Source organism: Lygodium microphyllum, chromosome 14, assembly GCF_053477565.2.
Source record: "Lygodium microphyllum isolate KBCC chromosome 14, Lygodium_microphyllum_v1.1.10, whole genome shotgun sequence".
Taxonomy (NCBI): domain Eukaryota; kingdom Viridiplantae; phylum Streptophyta; class Polypodiopsida; order Schizaeales; family Lygodiaceae; genus Lygodium; species Lygodium microphyllum.
Genome location: NC_141148.1, coordinates 10,520,302 through 10,535,686, shown reverse-complemented (window position 1 = coordinate 10,535,686; position 15,385 = coordinate 10,520,302). Strand labels below are relative to the sequence as shown.

The following is a 15,385-nucleotide window of genomic DNA, read 5'->3' as shown; positions in this document are numbered from 1 at the left end:
ATGTCGTATAATGGTCGCCCACGCCACCTTGGCCCTGGAATCCTTGGAGCCGTCTGACCCGGACCAAAGGAAATTCTGCACTGGGCAGCGAAGCTGCATTGTGCAGGAGAAGGAGAAGCACCAACACGAGGTGATGTACCAGGCCGTCGCTAGGAGGACCTAGTTAACTACCAGGGCTCGGCCGGCTAGTCAGAGGCGACCCGTGCTCCAGTAGGTCAGCTTCCTCCGAATAGAATCAAGGACTGGAAGAAACTATTGGGCGGGAGTGATGTCGAGTCCCACCTGGAACCCTAGGTACTGGATGGTCTTTCCTTTGCTCACCCATCTAAATCCCAGGTGGACATCCCACTCCATGCTAGAGTCCGGTCCTGGTCTGTGAGGAAACCAACCAACTTTCGCCAGTTAATTTTTACTCCCGCTGCAGAACAGAACACCTCAAGAGCCAATCTCACTCTCTCCAGCATCAACTCATCATCCTCTATGTAGAGCGCTGTATCATCTGCATACTCTGAGTCTAACAACTCGGTCTCCTCTCTTACTGGAAGTCGAAGGCCACGTAAACCGCTCACACGTGACCTGAGGAAGTGAGACATCACCTCTTCAAAGAGAAGGAACAAGTACGGGGCTAGGGGGCAGCCCTGTCGGACCGATCTCTCCAACCGAAACTCCTCCCCTCGCCTCCCTCCTATGAGAACCCTGTTGGTGGCCAATCTGTAAAGTGCGAAGACCCCGGAAATCCAAGCGTGGGGGAAACCCAACCTCACCATGGTACCCTCTAGGAAATCCCAATCCACCCTGTCATAGGCTTTCTCAAAATCCAAGAGTAATACGGCCAGTCTCTACCCACTGTACTGGGCCTACTTTGTCGCCTCAAAGAAAGTGAATACATTGTCTAGGATGCTCCTATCCTGGACAAAGCCTGTCTGTGTGTCATGGATGATGTCTGGAAGCAAGGGACATAGTCGCCTACCAATCATCTTTGCCAGTGCCTTATAGGCTATTGACAATAAGGTGATCGGTCTCCACTGGGAAAGCTCCAACCGGTCTCCCCCTTTGGGGAGAAGACTAATAAGGCTTGCCAATAGACTCCTTGGCATCTGTCTCGAAGTGAAAATCTCCTGAAAGGCCATCATTAGGGGGTCCTTCACCACTTCCCAGAAGGTAGTGAAGAAAGCCTTAGAGAGGCCATCCTCTCCCGGGCATTTCTGCCCGTCCTGTGTATGGAAAGCCTCCTCTAGTTCCTTCTCTGTGTAGGGGACTAGGAGGGAGCGTCCCATCTCCTCTGTGATGAGGGACGAGATGTTATCCCAGACCTGCTATCTACATCGCTATCCTCTAGCTGAGGCGGTCTCCTGCTGGAAGAGGCGACTATAGTAGTCAGTGGCAATCTCCATCACCTCGTCTAGGCTAGAACAGGTCCTCCCATACTGATCTCGGAGGCTGCGTATCTGCTCTCCTAAGGTGCGAGGCTGGGGCACCTGAAAAAACTCCCTGCACATCGTGTCCCCCTTCCGCGCGTAGAAAGCTGCTGAGGTGCGGAAAGAGAACTCAGAGCGCCTGTCCTCTAGGCCAGCAATGGCTGCTTGCGCACGCACCTCCTGTGCGTGGAGAGTGGGATCCCCTAGTGCCTCCTGTAATAATCTCTGCGTGGCTGCTAAGTCCCGTCAGAGTGCTCTCTCCTCCTCCCAGCTCTGCTGCCTGGCCTGTATAGCTGCCTCTTGGCAGATTCTGCTCGACTCAGCTAAGGCCTCTGCAACCTCCTCTGCGATCTGGCCCCTCCTACCCCACTCTCTAGTCCAAATTTGCTCCCGGGCATTTCTACCCATCATGTGTATGGAAAGCCTCCTCTAGTTCCTTCTCTGTGAAGGGGGCTTGGAGGGAGCATCCCATCTCCTCTGTGACGAGGGACGGGATGTGATCCCAGTCCTGCTATCTACATCTCTGTCCTCTAGCTGAAGCTGTCTCCTGCTGGAAAAGACGCATGTAATAGTCGGTGGCAATCTCCATCACCTCATCTGGGCTAGAACGAGTCCTCCCATACTGATCCCGAAGGCTGCGTATCTGCTCTCTTGCGGTGCGAGGCTGGTGCGATGTGACGGGAGCCATTTCCAGCTTTAGTGGCTGCTGCCCTCTAGACAGCCAGCCTGGGAACTGCGCCTCTTATATATTTATATCTGTTATGTGAAGTCATATGGATGCTTTAATACCTGTAAAAGGGGTTAGTGCCAACACTAGCTATGGTTGGAAGTTTAGTTTGCAATGCTTAAATACTTCCTTTCCTAAGGTAATACTTGTACAAGGGAAGAAAGCATCAACACTATCTATCGTTACATTTTAAGTTTGCAATGCCCTTCCTTTCTTAAGGTAATATGAAGCTGCTTGTTTTTCTAGTTTTACTTGTGGTTTCATATGTTTTATCCTTTAATATCTTTACAGGGATCACTGCACCCTGCTGACCTCTTGGAATGGTGTTTTTACCAGTCAAATGTATAGAATAACAATATCTCATTCCCATTGTTAGCCCCATGAACATATGCATTTAGGAGTTGAGATGCATTTTATTGTTTCTAGTCGCAAAATTTAGTCTATTTTTTGGAACTTTAATTTGAAATAATTAAACCCTTCCTTTCTTAGGCTTATCTAGAACTGGTGGTTTTTGACATTGTATCATGGTTGTAAAGGTTACTTTATCTCCATCACGTACTAAGCCCAGAAAGATAATTAATTGACTGTTGCTTCATGTGGTCTACAAAGGCTTGGACTGTTATTTGTGCATATTCCTATCAGCATGCATATACACACATACATCTGCAGTAGATAATTCTTTCTAAGTAGTTTGGCATATGCTTCTGTGCTTTATGCATTTCTTATCCTAATGCAGTATAATTGATAGACAAATGTATAACTTAAACACCAAACAGCTGCATATCCAAACTGCTAGTAAACCCTTATTTAGCCTTCTTTTCAATTATTATAGTGTGACTTGTAGTTTTTGTTGCAAACTCCACAGATATGTGAATGGCATAAGTGCTATACTTTCAAGCAGCGTCCCAGGGATCGGTGGCCTTCTCTCTCCCTTATACTTCCAGTTTTTTCTTGACAAGGTGGGAGGTGTTATGCAAGTGGTAGTGCAATTTCATTTACTTTGCTCTCATTTCATCCCAAATTTAGTAGTAAGTTCTCTTTGAACTTATGGGAATATCTCGTTGTTTGTTCGTTCAGTTAGCAGCATCTTTTGCTCCACGGTTCCATGTCAATATTTACAAATGCAAACGGATTTCTGAGACAGGAGCACAGCAGGTTTTTTTCATAATCCCAAAAGCATAACCCAATGGTTCAAGTTTATGTCTTGTGAACCGTGTAGGAATACACAGGCAGTATTCAGACATACATACATGCATTGACACAAACATCTTCTAAAATGAACAATGGAGAGCCAAACAATATGAGAAATCGACTGGCAGGGCCACTGTATTATGTGATAACTTGTCATGCACATATCAAACACCTAAAATTAGTAGTTGAGCATGCAGAATCACTGTACTTTCAGTTGATTTGATAACTTGTTGCTGAAGAAGATCATCTGCAAGGATAGGAACTTCAGCTGAAATAATCTTACCCCAAGTGAATTGCACGGGTTCTTTTTTTCAAAGAAAAGAAACTGTTATTAATAACATCTCAGCGAAAATCTTCCTGGAGGTAAAACACAAAGTAATTCCTTCTCGACTGAATAGATGCAGCTCTAAGTTCAGGGAGGATACAAGGTTTTGGTTAGAAAAATTTGTTTATCGTGCATAGTTCAAGAATGCATTTTTTACATTATACCCACGTATGAGTTTCAACAAGCACTTCTGTGCTTCTGATTGATGTCTTAGTCCAGCCAGCCGGCTCACAGTTTTGAAAGTGAATGACTAGAATAGTGCAGACAATATTGAGTTTTTAGAGTGACAATCACAGCATCTCTACCAATGAGAACCTCATCACTTTGGATTTAGCTCTCCATGCAATTTCTTGGGTTACATTTATGATGACCAGTGGCTGAGAGGGAAGGACGAAAGAAAGTTGTATTAACATCTACAACTGGCTAAATCAGCACAAGACAGATGATTGATACATCTGAAACTCAGGGAACTACAATGTGTACCAACTAGAATAAATGAAACATGACTGAATAAAGAAAAACATCTAGATAACTCGGAAAATGAAGCTAGGCATAGTTTGAAAAATTGAAGCTGGTAATGGAAGAGTACTCCCTTTTTACACTGCATATGGGGGAAATCCTTGATGTAATCAATGCCATTAGTCCCCTTACCCGTTTAGTATTTGACTGATGAATTACTGATGTTCAATCTGATCTGATACATCTGCTAGACATGGCAAAGCTCATGAGTGTGAAACTAACATGACAAGGTATGAAGTAAGAAGAGGATCAATATCATGCCATGATGTCCCTTATGGATTTGCCCATTGATAGATAGGCTGTAGGCTAATGTGTTGGAGCTGGGCAGCTGAATGGTATGACAGTATTATCCATATCCTTTGGTAGTACCTCAAGTAGGGACATGGACGACTGATGCCATTGGTGGTATGCTCAACATCTCTCAGTGGGTGTCTGTCCGAGGTGACTTCCTACAGTGGCCAAAAAGCAGTGGATCTTGCCACAGCAGCAATGGCTTAATGGTAGAAAACGAAAAGGGCTATAAAACGGTCGATGACCTGTAAAGCTCCATTATAATTTATAATACCATGATCCCTATTCAAAATCCTATATTCATATGTCTATTCATTTATTTCAATAAAATCAAGACATTGAAGAATTAACATTGAACAATTCAATCTGTACATCACAAAGTTAAGTTTTTTAAAATGTGTGTGTGTGTGTGTGTGTGTGTGTGAGAGAGAGAGAGAGAGGGAGAGAGAGAGGAATGAGACTTGAAATGTGTGCCACAACAAATGCCACTTTCAGCCCATTTTTTTCACTATTACATGGACTTTTCAAGTGAACGTTTCAATGATAGGTAACATTTTCTCCTGGCCATTTCCTTGTTCATTTCTGACATTTCTGTTGTTTCTTCTTGTTTTTAGGGGATCCAAACCCTAGGAAAGGTGGATCTCCCATTTCTATCCTCTAAAACAGCCATTGCCTATGACCATGGCACCAATGCCTAGTGTCACCATGCAATGTTGGCTAGATAACTCTAGAAAAAGTCTAGGAGCATCGCTGCTATGAGAGGCTCAAAAGCTTGTGAATAAAAGTCGTTGTCTAGAAAAGGGGATCAACTATGATAGGTGGTGCTCCCATCTCCACTTTGACTATATCATGTGGCATTGATGTTTCGCTCTTCATTTGGGAGATCATCTTAAGAAGGGACTGCTCTGTTAGCAGTCATGTATGCCTTGTGTGGTCATCTCTTGCCTGTGAGCCTCAGTTTGAGTCAGATGAGGACATTAGGAGCTCTAACCTTGTCTTTGTCTATCATTTTATGTGTTTTAGACACTTTAGATAGAGGGCACATTAGTGCATTTCTTTTTGTGGTGGGAGCCAGAGATCTCGAAGAGGAGTGTGTTGTCCGCAACAAAACTTGCCAGGCGTCATCCCCATGTGCTGCAGACCTTGCACTTGGAGTCAAAGAGTGCAGGGTGGCCTGTTTCCAACCCTTCTTTAGGCTGCATTTACTAGGGCAGATTTGTGTTTTGCTCGTGGGAGGTCTCTACCAAGCGAGGTGGCATCAAACAGGCTGGGTGGCCATTCTATTGGCTGGGCGACACCAAAACAGACTTGCATTTTCTGCAGGCAGCCCCCCGCACACATGCTGCAGAACCAGGCCCTATACACTTGCGTTTTTGTGCAGACAGTCCCCCGGCACACTTGAAGCCTTTAAGACCGGGGAGCAACTCTTCTCGGCTGGGTAGCACTGTTCTGTGTTGAGCGATCTATTTATAGGTGGATAAAATCCTTTCTCTGTTGCGTTTCAAACTGGTTGGTCTTTTCTGACCAAGGCGACTTTTTTTTGTCGCTAGGCAGCCTCTTTTTTCCAGACAAGCAGCAGGGCAGGTTTGCATTTATTGTTGCAAATACGCCATTTGTGGGCACTCCTGGTCCTTAACCACCTCTGGACGTGTGTCTTGTGTGGTCATCTCTTGCATGTGAGCCTATGTCATTAAGAGCTCTGACATTGTCCTTGTCTATCATTTTATGTGTTTTAGACACTTTAGATGGAGGGCGCATTAGTGCATTTCTTTTTGTGCACTTTTGACTATTTTTTAGGGGTTTAACCACATTTAGGGTTTTCCCTCTTTCTTGCCTATATATAGGCAGCTTGCCCTTGCCCTCCCACTTTCATTATCCACTATCCATCATTGATCCTTCATGATCAGTGAGCTCTCCTCATTCTCTCATCCCCCTGCTACCGTATGGTGCCCACACTAACACGTAGAGCTATGTGTTGGGGCTGACTGTTGCAGCCTTGTACCTGCAACCATTGTCCCATTTGCAAATTCATGTTGTAGTACCAATTTGTAAAGCTTGGCTAGCATTTGGCGGAGTATGGTGGTCCTATTCTTCTAGCAACAAAAGGATCTCCAACCTTTGGGATTGGTGCTATACTATTAGCTGGCCAACTGACAAGAATGCAAACAACAAAAGTCAAGAACTTTTGTATGACAAATGGCTCAAAAGTTTCTATAAACAGGGCATGTGGGGTGTAGCCATTTTTGTATCATTGATTATCACATCCAGATGCCATCATTTATCATCAACTTCCATCATCATCTATTGCCATCAGCCTTCAGCATATCCAGGAGTGCTTGTGCTCATTCTATGCATCTAGTGATGGCATCTTGGGAAGGCATTGCTATCTGTTGTCTTTATGTCATCATCTCTGCTGCCATGCCATCTCTAGAAATCCTCAGCTCTGGGTGACTGTGTCATCTGCATTGCTCCTCGGTACAATGGCTTCAATGAATCAAACATCGGCATAAAGCTTGAGGTTACATTAAGCTTGAGTCTTGGGCATACTAGTATACATACAAAGGGGCATGCTTTCAATTCTTGTATGTCTGTGTACTGGGCATTAAATGTACATTTGTACTTTTGCATGCTGTTGTAAGGATATATGTAATATGAAGTATTTGAGGTCAGGTGATTCAAGATGCTGGTTTTCTGATGATCGAATTTTTTCTTCTGTAGTTGTTGCTTGATACACATGCTGTCAAGACATTGTTGCTTGAAGTGCCTTCACTCAGTGGACAGGTTAGTATCATAGAAGCATCCTTTCCCTAAAAACATGCATATATCATGCATGTTGCCATTTTTACAGGAATGCAAATAACTTTATTCATCAAACTGAATTTGAGTTCTTATGTTTTCTTTCTTTATTCAGACTGCAGCATCTGCAAGCTACAGCAAGTTTGTGGGCCGAGAGGTGGGCAAAGCCGAGGCTTTACTGAAGGTACATGTTAGATTCACTAAATGATACTCACACCTATGTATATAATGGAAAACTCGATCAAGGATCACTAAAAGGTATGGAAGTGTGGAAGTGCTTGGGAGCATTCTTTATCATGGGTCTAATCTGTATCATGCTTTTGAAATATATTTTGCTTTCTGTATTTTTGAACTTATAGAGAGGAGTGTTAGGGCATCTTTTACTAGAAATTGGACATATTTCAGGGGAAAGTGTAATCTCCTAATTGGGTTCCCAAAGAAAACCAACATACGCAGATCATGGGCACGGTATACCTTTTCTTTCCTTATTTGTGCTAGAGGCCGGCTATGGGCTTTTCTTTACAAGTCTAGAGGTTGGGACCAGAGGTATCTAGTTACCTGTTTGTCTTTGGGGAGACTCTTGCTTGTAGAGTTTGCAGATGACCAGTCTTCTTGCAGGAGATGTAGAGAATGTCTGGGACTTACTACAGCCATGTATGCATATTGTGAATTTATCAAGTCAATCAGTCTTCTGCGCTATAGATTGGATCTCCTCTCACTCCAATTAAAGGCTAGTTAATGGATTCCTTGAGGCACCACCTGAGAAACTTGGTTGCAAAATACCTTCTTTTCTATCGAGCATCGAGAGTCAAATCAAGCTTTCTTTGGTAAGAAAAGTAGTGTGGTGAACTAGGTCTAGGTGTGAAACTTTTGGAGCAGCATAGTTAACTTATTTAACAATGGATGGTGGGTGTAAAGAGCGGCACAATTGACCTCTCATCTCCTCTAAATAGAAGGAAACATGTTGCTTGCCAATGGGAAGGAGCTTCTGAATACTTCCTCTTTTTTATCAAATCACCTTGAAGCTTCCCCAGCAACCTCTTATGGAATAGATGGCTGTTTACCCATGTGGATGGAAACACTGCTGCTAATAAAAGGCCCTCCACTGCTCACTTGTTCATTTTGCATCTGCTTTCAAGACATGCAAGAATTAGTGATAGTGGGCCCATCCCCCCACCCTCAGGACCCCTGCCACCCCAGCCTTAAGAAGAAAACCAAGCAACCCAATTCTTGCCATACTGACCTTTGCCCCCCTCCCTCCCCACTAGGCTCCACCCCCATGCCCTTGAGACCCCTTTCGCCCCTGCCTTGAGAGAGAAAAAGCAATCCAACTCGCACCCCCTCCTCCCACCCTTGACGTGGGGACTTTTGCCCCCCTCTCTCCCTATTGGGCCCCACCCCACACACTACCCACCATTATTCCCCCCCTCCCCCCCCATAAGGGCTTTATAGGGATACTATGGCATTGCCTACAAAAACACCTACATAAGGAGTAGTAGTGACTCTGAGACGTGCTTGGTTTCCACTCTACGTGTGATTTCTTATACCTTGTGGTGAACCGTCACATGTGCAACATCATGAGGGTGTAGTCTTTGGATATGCCTATGTTGTATCATTTCTTTCATTGAATAATGTAAGAGTATACATTTGCACTCACATATCGTGTTACCTTTTTGTGCCGTGTTGAGTGAGTGATTGAGTATAGGTGCATTATATTTGGAATCAGAGCAACTCTTTCTTGGAGTTAAGAAATGCTCATGGAATAAGAGAGAAGATCTAATACCCCAAAGAAATTATGCCATGCGGACCCACGTTGTGATGCTCCACGTCGCAACACCCCACATGGCATCGCCCCACATCGTATCAACCCTGTCATGATACCCCAGCGTGACACCTCGCAACGGGACGCCCCACGGCACGATGACCTCAGTGCAGCTCACCATCTAAAGGCATGATAGAGCTTCCTCGCGGCGCATCTACCACCCAAAGGAAAATTGTAGCATCCCTAGGGCAACAACCTCAAAGCTGAGACACTGCTCTTCTACAATACACCACCGTGAGCCAAGGCACTACTTCCCACAACATGAAGGACCATGAAGACAATGCACCCATCCCACCTATGGCAGTTGAGGAGAGGAAGAAGAGCCAAGGGCAAGAATGGGGAGAAGCCCAAGAAGAGAAAGTAGCCCAATTAGAGAGGCAGTTAGAGGGCATGTAGACTCAATTTGGAAGAGTATGCAAAGGAAGGAAGAAAAGGAAAAAAGATAGAAAATTTTGAAGCAAACGAAGGAGATAGAGAGTGGATGAAACAACAAGATAAGGAGAAGAGACAAACTACAAGAGGAGATAGATAGATTGGTAGATAGGATGGCAATGGAAGAAGCATCTAGGAGGTCTCAAGAGATGCAAAAGGACAAAGAGAAGGAATCTGAAGTAGGAGACCAAAAGAAAGACAAGAGACAAAGCACCAATGATGGAGAGGAGAGTGAGAGTTCAGGGGATGACTATGGAAAGTTCAAGATATCCCAACCCATGAAGTATAAGGGAGAGAAAGATGTGTCAGTTTTGAAGAAGTGGATTGTAAAAGTAGATAGATACTTTAACACAAAAGTAGATGGATACTTGAAATATACCAAGATCACTAAAGAGAGAAAGAGAGAAGTGGCAACCATATATGTCAAAGAGGATGCAACTAGTTGGTACCTTGGTACCTATTGGAGTAAGAGCAAGGCCATACCATCTTCTCACTACTTCATCTCAAAGATGGAAAAATTCAAGGTCGGGGACGAGTGGAGAAACCTCAAACAAGCACAAGGCAAGATGGAGGAACATGTTAGCAAGTATAGGCAATTGATATTGCAACTCCCAAACATGGATATAGGCACAAAGTTACATGGATTTCTATTCAGCACGTAGGTGTGGGCTAGAAGAGATATAGAGAGACAAGAGCCAATAAGTCTAGCTGAGGTCATGAGGATGGCTAAAAGGCTAGTGGATTTGGAAGAAAGGAGGATAGCCCAAGGGAGCCAAGGAAGATTCAACACCAACCTCGCCACTAATTCTTGGTCAGCAAGACCAGTCATGAGTGACTCTAGCCACATCTTGGTACCAAGGGGAGCATTTGGAAGGTGGGGAAACAATCACTACAGACCAACTCCAAGCATATCTTATGGGTTAGCAAAATCAAATACATCATGGTGGAGACCCCCATCCCCAATCTCAAGAGTTAGATATTTTAATTGCATCATACTACTAAAATAGATATCCCATGGAAAACACAACATCTACAAGTGGATTAAGAGTAACAGCCACAAGCGCATTAAGGAGATTCCCAATGGAACTAAGGAGAGATCAAATCACCTAAGAGTGGGAACAGTGAGTGCACAATCCCAATGCATGGTGACACGAGTAGCAGTTGTCCACCACCTGTACTTGAAAAGGAAGAGTTAGTAAAGGGGATCAACCAATCATGGTAGAAAGAGAACTCACAATTTCATCACGCAACAGTGTGCAGTAAAGTATGACTAAAAATATCCTAGGCTCCAAAAGAATTAACAGTAACTTTTGCACGAAGAGAAGCAAAGGAAGTGAAACAAGTGTTTACACTGCAAGTGGAAGTACGGAAATGGAAGATTGGGCTCAATTTTCTAGTGATACCTATGGATGACTTTGAAGTCACTTTGGGCCTTGAGTTTTATAATAAGCATGTGATTGCAATGTTCGGTAAGTCAATGAGATGCTGCTAGGTATGCAAAGAGAAGGTGTACAAGTGCCATACGAAAGAATGTAACTCCCAAGTAAAATGCCAATCAAAGTTCAAATGAAGGATAGCAAGCTAGGAGTCTCTTGCCAAGCCACAGCGTCAGGACCTAGCAACCCAAGAGCTCCAATTCAAACAACACCACAGCCTATCACAAATATTAGGCCTCGCAACATGCAATCCATTCAACAAGTTACACCCCCTTTGAGTTAGCCGGTGAAAAGAAGTCATCACACCTTTGGTGGTAGCCTCAGGAGCTGCCAAAGCAGAACATCAAGATGTAGAAAACTTCTTAAGGAAATGGAGAGAGAGAAATGCAACAACCAAGCAGAGTTTGAAAAAGAGAAAAATTACCATAATTGAGCAAGCCAACAAAAAGCGCAAAGCAATTCTATTCACTATGGGAGACATGATCCTTGTTAGTTCCAAGCATATGTCCTTGCCAAAGAATATAAGCCCCAAGTTCAACCATCAATACTATGGACCATACCACATCACCCAAGTTGTGAACAAGGTCACCTACAAGTTGGATTAGCCAGAGAAAATTTGTGTACATTCTACCCAAAATACCCAATGGGGCTACATGTTCCACTGCTTCATTTCAAGGGCCCCTTTAAAATAGAAACAATCCTTCGGCACCAAGAGCACAAGGGTTATCCCGAGTATCTCATCAAGTTGAAAAAACACCCTCTCAAAGAAGCCACTTGGATTTCGGAAGCACAGTATTAATAGCAAACGTGGCAAAGAAGCCTTTGCTACTTGGCTCAAGGAGAACCCCAACAATACTTCCAATGTACCACCTCAACACTATGACTGAACACTAAATCATATTTTCACCTTGAGGAGCTTGATTGTACAGGCAAAGGCATATGGCTGCAGAGTTTTTCATTGATTCATGGACTTCCACAAAGCCTTTGATGCAATACAATGAGACGGACTCCAGAGATTACACATATGCTTAGATACCATCAGAGATAATATGGGATCATTGCACTGTATCAGAGAGTTGCGGAACGACTTAGATGCATGGGTAGTTTACCAAATGAGATACAGAGCACTATGGGGGTGAAGGTGCTCTCCACCATCCTGAGACTCTTAGGCCTGTACACTCATGAGATTGCTGAATTTACTTGGTACAAGTGTTGACATTGGATTACTCAGCCATTGTTGACAGAACTGGAGAATACTGGAAGATAGTTTCTGACTAGGAACATTTCACTCTTCCGGTAGCTTATATAACATAAGAGGCTAGCAGTCTTCTGGGGTCTCCCCTAAAAGCACCTGGGAAGTAGTGTGTGTCATAGATAAGAGGTTGCACATGTTGATATGAGAACTTTCAGGAAGCATGTTATGCTGGATACCAGACAAGCAACAGAGCAGTGTCCCCACTCCGAATTTTTCTTGGAGTGGACAGGAGTTCATTGTCACAGATGGGAGATCATTTGTAGCATCATTGGTTGGTACTGTATGGACAGTGAGAACTGAGCCAAAGAGCAACAGCATATCTCTACTTTGGAAGCACTTTCTTGCAGCTGGACTAATATAATTCATACTAACAGGTAGGTGGGAGAGATTGCAGGGAGACTCTGATTGTTTGAGCAGGATGTGAGATGCCTTCCTTCGCACTTGGGAGACTGGCACTTGCCGTCACCTTACAGAATTTGGCATTACAGCCAACATCATATGGTGTTCAATTAGCCATGTTCCTGACACCTCCTTCCTGCAGAAAGCTAAGGATATACTATGGATATATCGTTTCTCTTAATTCCTTTGTGAATTTTATATCTGTGCATATACAAGCTTGTACTTGGTAGTTTACCTCGGTGATAATTTTCGCTGAGGTGCTTCTAATAGAATTTTCTAATTATTTCATCCATTCTATTTCAAGCCTAATTCCAGTTAACAAAAGCCCCAAAAGGTGGCAGCCCCATGTGACCTGTTTAATTCCTCTTCCAGAGTACTGAGAACCAAGTAAATAGAGACAATGTAACACTTCACAAGGCCAAGCTTATATCTAATTGAAAGTCCATGGCAGACACATTGGTTGGTTTTGTAACTTCAGAGACTGCACACAGTGTCAGTTGGAGAATAAGTGCGTTGAGAGCTAGGAATGCAAAGCTATTCTAGAATGTCCCAGGAAGTTGAAGCTGTTGAATCAAGATTCCTAGCTGTAGTTGCTTCAGTTACTACATACTTTCTCAAGTGTTCAAACCACTTTAGTATTTTGAAGGCATCCGTTCTATAAATGCTCATCTTCCTTTGTGAACTTTTTTTTGTCTGCTCATGTTCTGATGTAGCTGTTGGTAAAGCAGGTAATTTTGTCACCAGTAGAGTCAATTGCAGATACATATCGTGCCTTGCTACTGGAAGGGACTGCTGCAGATTTTCAACGAATTCTTGATTTGAAGGTGGTTTCATGTGTCCTCATAAGTCATGGGGAGCATATTTTCCTGAAATTGACCGATCGGGCTTTTTATCCAATCCAGTACTTTTTGTTTTGGTTTCTATCGAGATGCTGTTCGTTGTTGAATGTCATTCTTGTATAAACATCTTGTTTCTTTTCAGGGATTGAAAAAATCAGAGCAGCAGCCACTTCTGGACTATTTCAATCGGCGTGGCACCAGTGGGGTGGCCCCAAGCAGTCCTGCACCTCCTGCTGCTTTGCCTATGGTTGCAGCAGCCCCCTCTACCCCTTCCACTCCTGTTACAGCTCATGTCAATGTTGCAAGTAGAGAAGCCATGATGGCTCGTGCTGCAGCTCTTGGAAGGGGAGCTATGGCACAATCTGCTGCTGCTGCAGCAGCTGTATCAAGCACAGGTTTGAAGAGAATATTTGCATTGGCAGAATCTGCCAAGGAAGGGGCTTCCAAGAAGGAAGGGACTTTCAGAAAGCTCTTCAACAACACATGAGTTGATTTTAGTATCGGAGTGGCATTATCTGCCAGTTCCTGGTTCTGTAGTTTGCATATCAGCAGAGCTTGATGAAGCCTTTTGGTGGTTTTGCACAGTTGGTTAGCCTGAAATTCCTTCAGTTTTACCTCCATGTGGTCCAAAGTCCCAAGTTTTGACCATCAGCATGCTTTAATCCCAAATTTTTTTGAAAGTGGACAGGCATGCACATGCATGCTTTTGTATCAGTATTCTGTCGATGCAAAACAGTAAACTGTAATTTATTCAGGGGTTCAGATGTGCTGAAGTTTTTCAGTAGTTTTTTGTTACACAAACAATAGCAAATGTGCCAAATCTGATGAGGGCACTTTGTCATCAATCCGTTTATTTGTTGGAGCTGGCATTCTTTTCTTTACTCATACCCACTAAGGCATAGCATAGCAACAAATTCTCTGCACTTGGTCAGAAATCCTTTTATGGTATAAATGTCTTTTTTCATGGAGAAAAATATATGGATATTTCACTCAAATTCCACCAGCCCTAGGGATAGTAGCCTAGGACGCTAGGTTGCAAAAGTGAAGCAGAGTATACCATGCCTTTAATGGCGTAAAGAATCTCTCATCAAGTTTTGCGATGTGTCATGCAATGCTAGGCTCTAGCTACTAGTTCCATGTCTGTATAATTGCCAAAGGTAATGACAGCTTTTCTCACTTTATTTAGGAGCAAAATTTAAATAATGTATCACCTAAATTATTAGTTCCTTAAAGTGGATTGTAAAACTCATGCAAGTCCTCCCCTGCTATCAAAAAGAGAGAGCCTAGTTGTGAAATTTCGGTACATAACCATTGGTTGTGGATGCATGCCCTTCCAATGTTTAAACACCTCATTCATGGAACTAATATTGACTGAGGACGATAAATTCTCTTAAAGGGCCGGCTGTGTGTCTCATCAATTCTCACAAGAGAATATAGCAAGTCTCTTCATATGAATCACATTGTATGTTGTGATGTGTTCAAAGTGAGAAACATCAAGGCTACACACTGATATGGCTCATAGCCCAAGTATGGAACCAAAGTTACAAAACCCTTTCATAGCTCCCCTCTTTTCTTTGCAATAAACAACAAAAATTTATGGCATGCTTTATTAAAAGCATGCCATTTGAGGTTTCTATATATAGGTAGATGCTGAGTCTTTGTCGTTCTCATCTCGTGTAAACCAAGTAGTATCTGATGGGATGGCTAGCTTGTATATTTTGGTCTAATCACTATTTGAGACATTATAAAGTGAGAAATTATATATTTGCAATATTATTGTACTCCCCTTTAGCGCTTGAAGTAATTTACGATCTCACATGTTGAAAGGGAGAATATATTTTACGAGCAAGCTCCGGCAACCCAGTGCAAACTTCAAACCACTACAGAATCTCCTAGATGAATCCAAGTGGCAGTGGACTGGGGTGCATGACTTGA

General features: G+C 43.3%; 1 protein-coding gene across 1 annotated transcript in view; it reads left to right on the top strand.

Moving 5' to 3' along the window:
* HIT1 (Membrane trafficking VPS53 family protein) overlaps positions 1 to 14,333 on the top strand; it is a 219,665-nt gene extending 205,332 nt beyond the window's left edge. Inside the window, exons 21-26 of the mRNA XM_087692356.1 lie at positions 3,011 to 3,104; positions 3,223 to 3,300; positions 7,190 to 7,252; positions 7,383 to 7,451; positions 13,340 to 13,435; positions 13,593 to 14,333. Of these exons, the coding sequence (XP_087548482.1) occupies positions 3,011 to 3,104; positions 3,223 to 3,300; positions 7,190 to 7,252; positions 7,383 to 7,451; positions 13,340 to 13,435; positions 13,593 to 13,937 (745 nt within the window). The 3' untranslated portion in view covers positions 13,938 to 14,333. The remainder of the gene's footprint in view (positions 1 to 3,010; positions 3,105 to 3,222; positions 3,301 to 7,189; positions 7,253 to 7,382; positions 7,452 to 13,339; positions 13,436 to 13,592) is intronic.
* Positions 14,334 to 15,385: the final 1,052 nt, after the last annotated feature.